Below are 16,749 nucleotides of genomic sequence, written 5' to 3' on the forward strand. Positions count from 1 at the left end.
AGACTATTGAATACTGAAAACGAACTGAGGGTTGAAGGGGAAGGGGGAGGGGGGAAAAGAGGTGGTGGTGATGGTGGGGGGCACTTGTGGGGAGAAGCATTGGCTGTTATATGGAAGCCAATTTGACAATAAACTATTAAAAAATTACACTTCTTCAATATGTAAAAACCTTGAGGTCTCAGTAATATTGTTGACTTTATATATATATATATGCATATGAATATATAATATATATGTATATGTGTGTGTATATATATGCTATTGTTTTCCCCCTTGCTCTAAATTGTCCTTTCCATTCATCCATTAGAAATATTCAACAAACAAATGCCTTTCACACTGGCCTTGCAGAAAAACATAAATGGTATAATCTGTTACTTAAGTAATATTTTTTTTCCTGAACATTCCTTCTAGAGCTGGCTTACTCCAGAGAAGAATGAAAGCTAGCTGACCTAGGGCTATCTCGTCTGTGAGTTAATAGAACTGCTGAGCATTTGCCAGTGACAGTATTAGCTGGGTGACTTGTCTTGCCTTTTACTTTTCTAAATTCTTTCCGTTTTCAAATTTAATTTTTGCCTTGTGGCGTGATTTCTTTTCAACTTTGCGAGGTTACTTAGAAATAACAGAAGACTGGCTGCGTTCTAATACACATAAGATGAAACCTCTCATTAACTTCAAAAAAGGTGCCAGTGTATTGAAAAATAATCATTGCTTTAGGTCAAAATTTCATCTTTGGAACAAGAAGTAGTAGACATTTACCACTTGTGTATATAAAATTTACTTTCCATAATGTAATCTTAAAATTAAAAATAATTTCTATAAAGTGCTCCGCTGTGTAAAAATGAAGAATTCAGATATACAGGGTTATTTTGTGTTTTATTTCCCCCATGGAGGTATTCTTAACTATTTCCCAACCTTAATTCATTTACTGAAATAAATGTAGGGAAGAAGCCAAACTTGCCTTTCTTAATAATCTGATGCAAAAATTATCATATTTGTACATGGAGATAGATTACTCATTCATTTTATTTCTGTACCAAGTATACAAGTATAAAGTATGTTCTGCTAATCAAATTACTATTACAAAGTTATGAACCAGAGCAAACATTCAATGAAAGTCATGCTTAAAAACGGGACATTACTGTTCAGTATGTTCAGTATTTAAGGTCATCTTAGATTCCCAATAAGATGAATATATACTACTTAATATATCTACTATAAAAATGTTTTTTATGCTAGAGAAACGCTAGTTTGAATTAATCACGCTTTAAAGCATTGATATAGTCAGAGATTAAACTTTCCAAAAGGGCCATGGTAAAGAGAGACACTAAGACATCTTACTTAATTAGACAGAGGCAAGCCGCCGGGCAAGAGGCTGTACATACCTGGCCGCATACGTAATCCCACTGAGTGTTAAGTTCTCTGAGCTCTGTCTCAAGTCTGCAAGCAAACTCGGGCTCTGCTTCACTCTTTATCTTCTGTGCACCTTCGTTGACACTGCTGAGACTGGGCTGAATTGTCTGAATATCATTGACTAAAAGCTAAGAAAATAATTCAATTTAAGCTAGCTGCTAAAATTACCACAACATACTACAAATACAACATAGAGAGGAAACATAGAATCAGGATTCATGACACAGTGAGTCCTTTCCTTTAAAATGTCATACACACCCACCCAGATACACATCTACATGTCTCAGCCTTGCAGAAAACTGTTCATTGGTTTTGATGGTGTGATTCAAGTAGGGAATTGTCTGTATCCGATACAAGAGGAAACAAAATTATTATTCCTTGTTGGAAAAATGTGTGAAAATGATGGGCTTTATACATTATGGTTTTGAAATGATTTTGGTTTTCAAATGCAGGATATTGCCACAATTGTTTATAGCATGATGGGTGTGAAAGTTATTTGTAAACGATTTTTTTTAGCTTGGATTTGCGAAGAAAATTCTTTAAAGAGCTAGATTACTTTCCTTCCATGACATGACAACGGCATAATGAATAGCATTTCAGAAATCCACATTGTGTAATATTAGACTACAGCGCAGGATGTCTGAACATAGTTATGCAGTATGACTGACAATCTGCAACAAGATGTAACAAATAGCTCAAAGGTTTCTTTGCCTTTACTTTGAACTTCATTTTACAGTAAAATAATTGTATGAGTGTTGAGTGAAAGATAATGCTTTTCCGTTCTTCATTTACTTAACCCATAAATAAGTGGCTAATTCTTTGTTGTGAGGGGCTGTTTGGCACGTTGGGGGTTACACAGAGCACCCCAGACCCCTATCCGCTACACGCCAATAGCATCTACCCCACTCCAAGCTGCGACAAAAATGTCTCTAGATATTTCTAAATGTCCCTGAGGGGAGCAAAATCACTCTGGCTAAGGATCATTGATATAACCAAATAATAATGTTCATATAAAAGACTTCATATGATAGGGGTCACATAAAAATCTTACCCTGCACTGTTTCAGCTGTTTTTTCAGAATTTCTGAGTCCCCAAGGGCAGGCCATTCCTCTTTCAAGAAAACATCCACTTCAGCCATCCATTTCTTCAGAGTTTTTATGTGATTCTGCAATCAGAGACCCATTTTAAGCATTACTGGGGTGCTGATTTCTCTTAACACAATTCATCACAATGATATTCATGAACACACGCCCAGGAACAATTCCCTTGTTTGAAAGATGTCTCTAAGTAGCTCTTCAGGAAAAGAATATTTTTACAAAGACTTCATTTTTATGGTCTGCAGTGTGAGCACTGGTGTTTGAAGTCTGCTATTGTTAAAAATAAAAAATTACTACCAAATGTGGTTTTATGATGTTACTCTTGAGAACATTAAATCATATCCCCCTCTAGAGAAATTTTAAGTTACAAAACAACTCATGATAATACTAACAATGTGCCCCTACAGTACATAAAACAAACTATGAACAATAAACTCAATGTAATGGTGTCTTTATAGCCTCCCTAAACCCGAACTTCCACAAGTTGTTTTCTACAGTTGACAGTTTAAATAGTCCCTCCAGTTGGGAAGTTTGTAGAACAAGATTTTGCCATCTTTAAAGAGAAAACTTCTGATTTTAATTTCTTATTTGCTTGACCAGGCTGAAGTAATGATCAGGTGAAAAATATCCTCTTTTATCATTTATAAATAGCCAAGTAGCTCCCATTATTCTTTCACATATTACTTCTCTTCCCATCCTGCTTTTTTTGGCTACTTTTCAAATGCATGATTTTCGAACTCCTTTATTTTCCACACAATTCAAATATGCTGCCCAGATGTGCTATTTTCTCCCTTCTTAATTAAATTTCTGTTGAAAATATGTGCTTCACAGAAAGCTTCCCCTTCAATACAATTAATAATAAAGCTTTCTAAAAGCATTTGACTAAATCTAAGAACTTCAGTTTTCAATATTATCATCTTGTTGCTATCTCCCGAGTGTGGTTTTGTGTTTCTTCCACATCGCCACTGTGCTAGTTCTGATCTTATCACTGGCTTCTTGATTACTGCGTTAGGTCTTTTTGGTATCTGCCTCAATCTTACCCTGTGCTAATCCATTCCCCACATGGGTGTCAGTGGTGTTCTTCTGTCCTTTTTCTTATCACAGTGATGATTTGAAAATAATGATCATTTCTTTCCGCCTCTAAAATAGCGGTAACAGTTCCAAATTATTTTTACTTTTAATTCCATCACTATTAGGGTGTAATTCATGTTCCAAAGCATGGCATCCAGGGCCTCTCCTTACCTGGTCCGATATCATTTTTCTAAACGTATGTTATATTAATCACCAAACATATTTTTGTCTCTCCAAAAGTGAACCGCTCCCGACTAAGTGAATGGATCACTTCATTTTGTCAGATACCCATTCTCCCTCTTTATCAGCTGACTAAATTCTACTTTTTAAAGGTGTAGCCCAGATAACTCACATTCCAATAACATTTCATAATCCCTTTGCCCAGTTTACATTGGACTTCTTTTCTATTGTCATACTGTTTACCACACTGTTTACTTCCTATGGTGGCTGAATAATGACCTCCCAAGGCGTTCAGGGTCCCATCCCTGGAACCTGTGAATATGGTATATTACGTAGCAAAAAAATACTTTGCAGACGAGATTAAGGATTTTGCGACGGGGAGATTATTCTGAGGTATCTAGCCAGGCACGAACTAATCGCAACGGGTCTTAGTAAGAGGGGGTCAGGAGTGTGAGAGCTAGAGAGAGAGGCTGTAAGATACTGTACTGCTGAACCTGAAGAACGAGGATGAGATTAACAGCCAGGAAATGCAGGTTATTCCCAGAAGCTAACAACAAAAAGGAAACAGAGTTTCTGCGAAAGCCTCTAGAAAAGACAGAGCCCAGCCTGCACTTTGATTTTAGCCCACTGTAACTGATTTCGGACTTCTGACCTCTAGAACTTTAAGATAATAAATTTGTGTTGTTTTAAGCTACTACTGTGTTACAGCAGCAATAGGAAACTAACACACTTACCATTTCCCTTCACTAGAATGTGAGCCCCTTGTTGGCAAGGTTCATGGAATTGAACCCTCTTTTACCTCTGGCACTGGTGAAAACGTGTGTGTGTGTGTGTGAACACATATGTTTATATGTAGAGCCATGTTCATACATATATTGTGGCTTATAGAAAGTGTTAGGACTGCGCATTCCTTTGGTTTGTAAGAGGTAAAAACAAACAAGTAGAGCTGAAGTGAGACAAACAGAGAAGCATGCTGTTCTACCACACAACGATGACGTCAAAGATTCATTCCAGCGATAAGATTTTTCACAATAAGTCGCCACATAAGAGAGGTATTCAAACAAATTATGTCAGTAGGGCTGGTCTGTAGAATGTAACAAGGTCCAATTTATATGCACAATTACAAGTAAAGTGTGCTGATAAAATGATATGACTATATTACATGGTAGATAATTGTTTATTCATAAGCTAAATGATACGTATATATTAAAGGACAACCAGACTGACGGGAAGACTAGGATTGAAAATTATTAAGCTAAACATATGTTTAAGTCCTATTGGTCTTGGTGAAAACAATAGAACTCTAAAGAAAATCAAAGAAGCAGAACTCCGAATTACGGTTTTCTTAAAAGAAAGAGGTAAAATACACTCATCTGAGAAAACAGTGTGTCTCCTGATCTTACGCCTGACTTTGAAGAAGTATAGACGTTAAACGTCTGTTTGCCTTTATTATAGCACATCACTAGGGGAGAAACAAGCAAAAAAAAAAAAGGATACAAAAAGTACAACCATGACTTACCTGAATCTTTCGAAGTTTAGCCATGTGCTCCTCTAGCTTCTGGCAATGCTCCAGCAGCTGAGAAGACAGCTTCCTCCAGCGGCCCTCTACCTCTTCACATTCTGTCTGGTACTTCCGGCTAACAGCAGAGGGCGCCTTCGTCGACATCTCTTTCACAGTGGTGCTGAGATAGTTTAGGCCGCTCTGTTGCTCTTGGAGAGAGCTTTGCAAAGCCTCAAAATTAAAAAAAAAAAAAAAAGGGAAGTACATGTATACCAAATGATGAATAATAGCGAGTTTTACTGTACAGCTTCACTTACAAGTTTCAGATAAATGTATCTGAAATGAAAGCTATAGGGGATCCGTTAAGGATCCCACTTTGGCTCAGGTCATGATCTCTCAATCATGAGTTCGAGCCCCATACACTGGGCTCTGTGCTGACAGCCCAGAGCCTGCAGCCTCCTGTGGATTCTGGGTCTCCTCCTCTCTCTGCCCCAACCCTGCTGTGCTCTGTTACTCAAAAAATAAAACACAGTGTTAAAATAAAATAAAATGAAATGAAAGCTATAAGATTCAAACAACTAAAAAATAGATTATGTACTGTAAGTTATAGAATAACTAGTAGTAATTTAAATTATACTGTTTATGGGACGCCTGGGTGGTTCAGTCCGCTGAGCATCCAACTTTGGCTCAGGTCATGATCAAGTTGGCTCAGGTCATGGTCTCATAGTTTGTGAGTTTGAGATCCGCAACAGGCTGTCTGCTCTAAGCACATAAACTGCTCTCATCCTCTGCCTCCCTGTCTCTCCGCCCCTCCCCTGCTTACTCGCTCTCTCTCTTCCTCTCAACAATAAATACACATTAAAAAAAAGACAAACTAAATTCTGTTTATAAGAGTAATTTGCACATTAATATTTTAATTAAAAGTCTATGCCTGTTTTTGTGAACATCAAATATATCCAAAATTGTATCTTAATGCACCAGGCTTTTAGCGCACCTAATTTTATTGTATCACCTGTATGTTAATAACTGTATTTATGATACTGTGAGGGAGTTTAATTTAATTCTACAGAGCTTTTAGTAAGACAACTTCTGATCTTTCTAGGCAAAAACATAACTAAATCATATAGATACATGGGATAACAAAACTAAGTAACATATCACATGAGCAGCCAACAGATGCCAATTAACTAAAGTTTCATATTTTTCACATTCTATGCAGTGTCATAGTGAAATTCTAGAAGAAAATTTTATATGATTTTGTGTAAACTTCCAATTTTTCTATGTGTAACTAAACACTGAATATGTGAACATGTTATATATACACAAAAACAAGCATCCCTTCTTTTACAATGTGACTTAAAATATCCCCCAATACATCAATATATAACTTTCACAGTTGTATTATGTCTTATGCCTCTTTTGTGGCATTTTATTTTCTTTTTTTACTTTGCTTTAATTTTACTTCATTAAACTTGATTTATTATTTAGACACTATCTAGTACACATTTAACTACATTTTGAGCTAGGCCTTTTTTTTGTGAGCATTTTCCCACATCATTAATTATTTTTCAAAAACATAAAATTTAATGGCTTCTCTGGTTCATTCAACCATTTCCCATTATTAGCTCTACAAATTAACTTCTAGTTTTCCACTCCTTAAATTATGTTTATGACCTACCTATGTATCCCTATCTATTTTTTTTTAGTGTATTCTGATTACTGCCTATGATTAAGACTTCATGAAGATAGGGGCATCTGGGTGGCTCAGTCAGTTGAGCACCTGGCTTTGGCTCAGGTCATGATCTTGTGGTTCATGGGTTCGAGCCCCGTGTCAGGCTCTGTGCTGACACCTAGCTCAGAGCCTGGAGCCTGCTTCCAATTCTGTGTCTCCCTTTCTCTATGACTGTCCCTTGCTCATGCTGTCTCTCTCTCTCTCTCTCTCTCTCAGAAATAAATAAAACATTAAAAAAATTTTTTAAAGACTTCATGAAAATAGTATTCACATGTACAACATCATGAATTAATTTGTATGTTATTAGGAAGGATTGGAATGTTTTTCTCAGCAAAATTTTAATTCAATTTACATTCCCACCAGAAAGTGAGAAGGGAGCTCATTGCTGCCAGACCTGAACTTATCATTTCTTAGCAACTTAGATGTAAAAAATGACATTTCATTTGATCAATTTGTACTTAGTCCTTTAGGATTTGAGTAACAATTTTCCATTGGTTTAATGGCTGTTTATGTCTCTTTTGTGACTTCCTTATTAATGACTTTCTCCTATTTTCTGACAATTTTTTTTCCTTGGTCTCATCTTTATTTAAAATCACCTCTGGTATTTTTACAGTATTTGCAATTGTGCCCAGTTATATGGATGCTTCTCTATCATATGTTTTATAATCTTTTACTTAAAACTTTTTCCAAAATTTATGCTTCTTGAAATGTTTTTGAACTTGTCAATATATGTGGTATTCTGTTTTGCTGTTAACATTTGATACAAAGTTCTAACTACATCTTTCTGAGCTACTTAATACAATTCCACAATAGTATTTACAAATAATTTCTGTCTTCAATGTTTTTTTCAGAAGTTTACTCCTCCATTCATCTGCCCACCATTTTGTAGATACTTAATCCACTACTCTAATAGCTGCATCTTTGTACTCTTTTTAAAGTTGCCGGGAGCCAAGGAAAGAGTTAAAGAACTCTGGTGGGAAAATTAAGGCAGAGTTAACCAACCTTGGTGGAATGTTACAGCAAAATAAACAGGAGTAAATAGCTGTTAGTTCCTGAAGAGTCATAAATAACTGTTGGCTCCAGGAACTGAGATTACCATCTGTTAATGTCTGACAGGTCCCTGGTACCCTGTGCCTCCCCCTGCATTTCTCCTCTCCTGGCATCTTTCTCCCCTCCTGGTTGTGTATATAAGCAGCCGCCATGATTACACGTTAGAGCTTGGTCAGACCTCCTGTCTTGCTCTCGTTCTTTGTGTCTCTTGTCCCATACATTCACCCGTTCCCTCCTCCAGGTCCCCGTTGAATGACCCCGCGGGCCGGGGCATAAAGTTATAGTTTTATTAAGTCACATATTCTTTAAAGTAAATTTTGAAATCTATCCAAATATTAAAAACCACAACATAAAGGAAAAAAAGAAGATCAAACAATAATAGGTTTCTTGGTGTGATAGTAGAGGAAACAGTCCAAAGAGTGCAAAATATACTGAGAAATGTTTAAATAAATATTTTTGGAAGAAATAATTCTAAAATTAGTTTCCTAAAAAATAAAATTTAATTCTTGAAAAAGAACCCTTGGTATAAAGTTACATTTTAATTTTCTTCTTATTTCTCAAAATGTAGACAGATCTCAGCTCATGAATATAATTAATGAATGCTTTCTTGTCTTAAAAAATAAAATGTGACTGGATAGACAACATGGCCTTTTCAGAATTAGTGTGAAAGGTATTCTAAAATAGCTTACAAATTATCTCTTTCGTTTCCCATATTAGTATTTTCTATTAGTTGTTATAAAGCTGCTAAAAATTTAGTTAATCGAACTCAAAAATCTAATAATGATATTCCAAAAGACTGGCGTTTAAAACTTATTTTAACAGAGTTATAACAGTTATAAATCAGCAAGTAAGGGGGGGGAATAATACAGCTTTTATAATAATCAAAATCAATGTGTCTGAAAATGCATACTAAACAAGAAAGAATATACTTCATAATTAGACCATGACACTGTCTTCAAAGATAGAATTTTTGTCTTATGGAGAGAAGGCACAAATGCATAGAATGTGGCATTTTTAAAATCTTCATTTTTCCACGTAGTACACCATCGAACTTACCACAATTATTTTAATTCTATTATTTTAAGGTTACATCAATGGAAAAAGAAAAGTTACACCAATGTGACTGCTTGAATGATGGGATCTGCACTGTTTGCTTAACAGTCAAATATTCACAGACCTGTAACTCTCCGAGTCTCTGTTCCATGATGTCATATTCAGTGACAGCGACCTGAGGTATAGCGAGTTTGGTTTCTGACTGCTGGATCCAGGTAAGGATGGTACTCATGGTCTCCTGATAGCGCGTGGGTGGCAAAGTGTCAAAGACTTTATCAAAAGGGAGAAGAAGAGAATCATTTCACTATTTTAAACTTTGTCATTATGTTTTCCTAAGTTGTCAGCAAACTCGGTCACATGGCTGATTACAAACATTAAGAGGTTATAAAAACTTCAAAATATAAATTAAAATGTGATTATGACATTGAAGATAAATTCCTACTACATACCTGATATTTTGATAGAAATTATATATATACACACGCGTGCGCGTGCACACACACACACACACACACAGATGCAGACATTACAGTCAATCTTCATACCAGCCTTGCAAGTTCACAGGGTTCAAGTGGCAAACAGAGAGACTGTGTGATTTGCCCATGGTACCAGAGATGGTACTTGGAGGAGAAACCAAGTAGAGTTCATGTATATTGACTTTGAAGGCTACTCTTTGTGTGTGCTATCATTTACCTTTGGAGGAAACAGTATCGGTATCCACAGAAGTTGATATCTTAAATTATATCCTGTCATTTCTCATTTTCCTAAAAAAAACCCCTCTATATTTATTATGTGTCAGAAAGTCTAATAATGGTTACACATATTATCATTCGTAATTCTTACCTGTGAGAAATGTATTTTTATTCTCATTTATAGTTGAAGAAACTGAGGCTACAAAAAAAGGCCAACTAATTGGCTCACACTCAAGAGCTTAGTACATGGTAGAGCCAGAATTTTAAGCCAGGTTTATCTGGTTTCAAAGTCAAAACTATTACTCCACAGTATACTTTCTGTGATATATATGTACATGTAAATTAGAGAATGAAAAATATATTAAGGAAAGTATAATTTATGTGCATGTACATGGACTTAAGTCATAAGTGCATGTATGTATGTGTGTGTGCATATATATATACTTCATATAACTATAATTGTACACATAGTTAAAACTGCACCTACAGTAAATGAGGGAAAATAAAAATGTTCAGATTTGTCAGTTCATAAATAAGTGATATGGTAACATGCCCACGGGAGAAGTGTAAAACAGTTAATTTATAAGTAGTTGTTATAATATTGCATATTGTCCCAAACTCAGTCAGCATCCATCTATGTACAGATTGAGAGAGGGAAGGAAGAAGGAAGATGATTGATAGATAGATGCATAGATACATATATACACACAGATAGATATGGCGAGGCATAAATTGAAAGAACCCAATGCTTTTCAGCACAGGCCAGCATAAAATAAAAACCTTTCAAATCTAGAAAAAAGATCAACTCTGAAACATTCTAAATGATCAATAAATTTTATCAATTTTTACTCTTTAAAGCAATGTACTTCTACCTAGAACTCAGGAAATAATCATGATCTGATACATTTTCTTTCTACTGAAACAAAATATGCATTTAGGCAAAGTATGCATTAATTTGCATAAGTCAATAAATAATTCACATTATATAAAATTTCCGTTCCCTTGAAAATCATGAGAAAGTAATAGAGATCCAGACCAGCATTCCATGTGGACACCCTTTATGAGAGGGCAGAGATGGAACATCTTGTTCCCTATCTGATTCAGAATGTTTGACCATATTTCCTCCTTTGCTATCTGGATCCTGAGGAAATACTCTGGCTGTTTCACCGGTGGATTGCATTGGAGGAACGGAAACTGACAGAGGACCCCAAGTCCATAGTTTCTGAATTAGCTACCTCAGTGCCCATGTGTAGGTTCATCAGTCAGGAAACACTCCTATCTGAAAGGCGGTAGTAATTGTTACCCAATGGGCTCTAATATCACCCTCAAGTCTGCCTCCTTTCTAAGGGAGGTCCTGATTATATTCTCCCCTCTTCAGCTTCCTTCTGTATAATGAAAAGTGAACCCTTTTCATCTTTGAATTGTTGACTGTTTTCTGTATAACTGCTTCTCATCTGTATGCAGGTGCAAGACAAAGTCTTCTCAATTAGAGCAAAGCCATACTTCCACTCTATTCTGAGAGGAAGCAGAGAACTTGTACAATAAGCAAGAAGTACCTTTGTATCTCACATGTAAGTTATCGAACACAAGCAAAAGCCCACACAATGTAAGATCCTCCCTAGCCTTTTCGTGCATGTTTTTGCTTCCTTTTATTCTACTTTTGCCCTCCGTTTTTGAAAATGTAAAACTGAATTATGATGTTTCATCATGGCATCAAGTTTATCGATACTGTCATTTTTCTAGAATTCTCACCCATGGCTCATGTAAGGCCCTCTAGACTGTCCTCCTCTCCAGACTCACCTTTCATCACCCTCACCCCTCTGTGCTCCAGGGACACAAGACTTCTCTGATTCTTAGCTAGCCATCACCTACTACCCCTAGTCTTATTAACCCCTATCAATTGTGTGCCTTCTCTGTTAAGCAGAACACTCTCAGGGAAATCTTTGCTGACCTTCCCACCCTGGGTAAGTTTCCTTTAGTTTTAGAGACCCAGCCTAGGCCTTTTCTGTCCAAGCACTCATCTCAAATTATAATTATAAACACACCAGCTTGATTTTGTGATTAATGGCTCTGCCTTTTCCCAGTTTTCAAGCATAATGACAACAAGAAGCATGTGGTTTTAGCTTAGCAATCTATCCCTAATGACTAGTATGGTGTTATGAAAGCAATCAGTATTTATTGAATGAATAACTACAGGTTAGAAAGTATAACCTTGAGCATACACAAAAAAAGAATGCCTTTGCGAGGAACACAGGAGAAAACCAGTATTTGGTAAAGCCTAGAATCTGAACAAAAGGAGAAAGAATTTACCTGGAGAATTTAGGTGGCAATTAATTTACACACACACACACACACACACACATATACACACATATGTATATGAAATCATATAGTGTGTAAATTGTGTGCATGCATGTGTATGCACACACACACGTGTGCACACACACATTTTGGTTTCCTCCTGGAATTCTTTTGAAAACAACAAAATTGTGCTCAAAACTGTATTACTTTGGAACAGAACAATTGATAATATAACAATGTTTATTATATCCTACATAGGAATGTTAGTTTATGTTTCTGTGGAAGTAGGACCACCACTGCATAAAAAAGCCTCTACTGGCCTCTCTCTGTGTACACATACAATATGCAGAATATATGTATATATTTATATATCATTTATTAATTCTTTAAACTATTTGTTGAGTGTCAATTTCAGCCTCTTTGATATCTTTTAGGGATACGATAATTAAAAAAAGAGTCCCTACTTTCGCTGACTTCACACTTGACTCATAGAGCCAGATAATATTCTAATATAGTTTTGATAAGACTACTTAATTTTATAAAAGAGACAAAGAGTAATATGAGAGTAAATAATACAAACATCATAATGGGAATTCATCATACTGGGAGCTCATACTGGATGAACATCATACTGGGAACTCATAAAAATTAATTTTTGAGCAAAGGTGTGAAGAAGTAAGAGAGAGCTCATCTAGGGCTTCTGGGGGAATGCACAGGGTTCTGAGGTAGGGAATACAGGATCAGTTTCAGGAAATGAAAGATCAATATGAAGTAGAGAGAAAATAAGCACGAATGTGCTGTAACTGGAAGGAGGCAATGCCCATATTAAGCAGAGACTTTGAAGTACCTTTAAACTATGAGCAAAAGTACCTTTGAACTAAGAGCAAAAAGAAGTCATTGAATGTATTACACAAAGGTGTTACATAGATTTTCCTCAAGAAAAATCCTTCTGGGGAGGCGGAGTCTGGTTGGCTCAGTTGACTGAGTGTCCAACTCTTGTTATGGGCTAAGTATCATGATGTCACCATGTGTGATAATGAGCCCCATATCAGGGCTTAGGATGCTGTCTCTTCCTCTCTGCCCCTTCAATCCCCACATGTGCATGCACACGTGCTCTCTCTCTCTCTCAAAAATAAATAAACATTAAAATTATTAAAAAAAGAAAAATAAAAATCTTTCTGGCTGAAACATAGAAAATATGTCTCCGTCAAGCATGGATAAAGTGGAGACAAATTAGTGGTCTAGGCAAGAAACCATGGAAGCTTGGATTAACATGATGACAATAAATAAGAAAAAGTTGGATGTGAGAGCTACTTGGGAGATAAAAATGAATGGGGTGGGAGAATGAATAACAACAGGAGAGGAAGAGAGGGACAAGGAACATCAAGAATGATTCTGAGGTTTCTGATTGTGCAACTCCATACATGTTGGTTCTTGTCCCTGATACTGGAAGATTCAAAAAGGAAATGGTTGTCAGTTGCAGAGTTTGCCCATCATGGGTTTATCTTTTTGGGACTCAAAGGGTTTTCAATACCTTAAGATATTTTATTGGAGACGCAAGGGAATAGTTGGAAATAAGAACCCAAGACTTAGAAGACAGGAGTGGACTGCAGATAAAACGTATGACTTTTTGGTGTATAGAGTACAATTAAAGCCAAGGATACCTTCACTTACATAGTTTCCTTCTAGATGTAAAAAAGCATTTGTTACTCAGTATGATTTACCTTGAATCTGAAGTTCTACCTTGAGAATACTAGTGAAAGATTTGTAATTCTGTTTCAGATTTAAAAGTAAGAAAAAAAAAATCTGGTGCAAAAGTCAACTGCACCTAAAGGCAACTCTACAAAGATTCTTATGATGGTTTCTACTATTATTTTGCTAAAGTTCCATTAAAAAAATATAGATACATTCTTAATGTTTCATGATTAGGTAAGTATATTCCACAAAATTAAAATTAATATAAATGATCATAGTTTTGGAGGCATGTGCTGTAAATACTGGGAAAGTTAATGGTAAGGGCTACCATGCTCAACTACTGTTTATCTTGAAAAGTACAAAAAACCCATTAATCTCTAGTCTCTTAGTATAGCCGTATGAAGAATGGCAATGAAAAAGTATGGTCTCATTTACATCTAATATTGTGGTAGAAGAGTATAAAAATGTTTTCTACATCTTTTATTTAAAAAGCTTTTCTGTTATATCCAAATGACTTAAAAGAGGAAGGGTCTTTAGAGAAAAGATAAGAAAGGAGAGCAAAGAAGAGAACAAGAGGGAGATTTTTCATTTAAAAAAAGTCACATGGAATTAAGTGCTTTATTTTCTGCAATACATGAGTCTATGTCAAAGAGTAACAAGCTTTCACTAAAGAAGAAGGTAAACAGAGACATCATCTAAAAATCAGACTTTTTCACCCATTAAAAGACAAAGCTATCATAATGATGCTGAGGTTTCAAAACACTAGGTTGTATATGGTACTTTAAGAAAAAAATCAGGACTATCTCTCTCCAAAATTAAAACAAAAGTACTCAGGGAAACAAAGACACTTACCTGTCACACAAGTAATGGAGTACAGAGAAGGAATATCGAATTGTGTTAACCAATACGGTCGCCCCTAGCTACAAAGGTCCCCTGAGTGCTGGAAAGGTGGTTAGTATGAACTGAGATGTTGTGCATGTGTCAATATACACAAGATTTTAAAGATGTGGTGCAAAAAATAAAGGAAAAATGTTTCTGTACTTTTAAGCTTGATTGTTAAAGTGATAATATTTGGATGTGTTTGTTGAAATAAAATATTCAATTAAAATTACTTTCACTTGTATCTTGTCTAATAGCGTTATTAGAAAATTTAATCTTCTGTATATGGTTCACATTCTATTTCTACTGGATGAGCATATGTACAAGCTGCGGGAAGTCATCCATTGGGGGAAGGAAAGTGAGCATGTATGTTAGCTGTCTGTGAATAGTGACACCATTTTAAAACACTGAAACATCTGCTATGAATATGAAGTTGTCTCAAACTTGAATTTCTGATCATTTGTAAGCAGGATTCAGTGATGATTTAATACAGAATGGGTGTGACTAGAAAATTGGGGAGGAGGAGCCAAGATGGCAGAGAAGAAGGGAGCTCTGTAAACTTCGTCTGCCCCCTCTATAAAACTGAGAAGGACATTACTCTCATCTGCAAGAGTAGAAGGAGAAAATACAGACTCCAGAAAGAAGACAACCTCAAAGATGCCTGATATATTCTCCATTATCTTTCCTTATCTCTCCCCTCAACTGGTTATACACTATTAGACTGTCCATTGTCCTTTGTTGTCCTTGCTCCCGTTTATTTTTTTGTTCTCTTCTTTTCTTCTCTTTCCTCTCCATTATCTTTTCTTCCTTTCCCCCTTCTAATTTGTTTGTTTGATTTGTCTGTGCATTTGCGTGCTTATGTTCCCTGTGTGATTGTCTGTCTGTTTTCCTTTTCAGGGCTACCCTAAAAAACAAGCCAAAGTATGCAAGACGGAGAGTCCCAAATATCGCTGAGTAGGGAAATAAAATAATCAAAGGCACAACAAGAGAAACAGAGACACCATTAAAAGAACATTTCCTGAAACGACAGGCCCTGGACAGTCAATAAGCCTACTTTAACAGAGCAACACTAACAGGTGTACAGTCCACAACAAGCTTATTAAAACTCACAAGAGACAGAAAACTAGCCAAAATGACAAAATGAAAGAATTCTCCTCTGAAGAAACTCCAGGAAGAAGTCACAGCCACAGAACTGCTCAAAGCAGATCTAAACAACATAACTGAACAAGAATTTAGAACAACTGTCATAAAATTAATAGCTGGGCTTGAAAAAAGCATCAGAGAAGCTACTGATACAGTGACTAGGGACTTTCAAAATAGGTGTGACGAGTTTAAAAAGGCTATGCATGAGGTGAATAATAAAATGGAGGTGGCCACCTCAAGGATTGAACAGGCAGAGAGAAGAATAGGTGAATTAGAAGACACAGTTATAGCAAAAGAGGAAGCTGGAAAAAAAAAAAAAGAGAAATTGATCCAGGAGCAGGAAAGGAGAATTTGAAACCTGAGTGATACAAACAAATGGAACAATATCCATATCATAGGAATTCCTGAGGAGGAAGAGAGAGAGGTCCTGAAGGGATACTAGACCAAATATTAACTGAGAATTTCCCAAATGTGAGGGAAAAAATAGACATTCAAATTCAAGAGGCAGAAAGAACCCCCTTAGGACACAACTTGAATCAATGTTTGGCATGACATATCATAATGTAAAAGGCAAAACATAAAAATAAATAGAGAATTCTGAAAGCAGCTAGGGAGAAAAGGGCCCTAACATACAAAGGGAAACCTATCAGAGTGGTTACAGACTTATTGAATGAAATGTGGCAGGCCAGGAAGGAATGGCAGGAAATCTTCAGTGTGATGAAGAGAAAAAACATGCAGCCAAGAATCCTTTATCCAGCAAGCCTCTCATTCAAAATAGAAGGAGAAATAAAGGTGTTCCCAAATAAACAAAAATTGAGAGAATTCATGACCACCAAACCAGCCCTACAGGAAATCCTAAGAGGGACTCTATGAGGGAAATGTTACAAAGAATACTAGGGGACAGAGACACCACTACAAACATGAATTCTACGCAGAACACAATGA

General features: G+C 36.1%; 1 protein-coding gene across 9 annotated transcripts in view; it reads right to left on the reverse strand.

Moving 5' to 3' along the window:
* Positions 1-16,749, reverse strand: part of DMD (dystrophin) — a 1,657,593-nt gene that overhangs the window by 1,302,775 nt on the left and 338,069 nt on the right. For all 9 annotated transcript variants that reach the window (XM_029929473.1, XM_029929472.1, XM_029929470.1 and 6 more), the window contains 4 exons: positions 9,219-9,364; positions 5,278-5,490; positions 2,462-2,575; positions 1,383-1,538 (listed from right to left, as the gene is read on the reverse strand). In XM_029929473.1, the coding sequence (XP_029785333.1) occupies positions 1,383-1,538; positions 2,462-2,575; positions 5,278-5,490; positions 9,219-9,364 (629 nt within the window). The remainder of the gene's footprint in view (positions 1-1,382; positions 1,539-2,461; positions 2,576-5,277; positions 5,491-9,218; positions 9,365-16,749) is intronic.

Source organism: Suricata suricatta, chromosome X (genome assembly GCF_006229205.1).
Source record: "Suricata suricatta isolate VVHF042 chromosome X, meerkat_22Aug2017_6uvM2_HiC, whole genome shotgun sequence".
NCBI lineage: Eukaryota > Metazoa > Chordata > Mammalia > Carnivora > Herpestidae > Suricata > Suricata suricatta.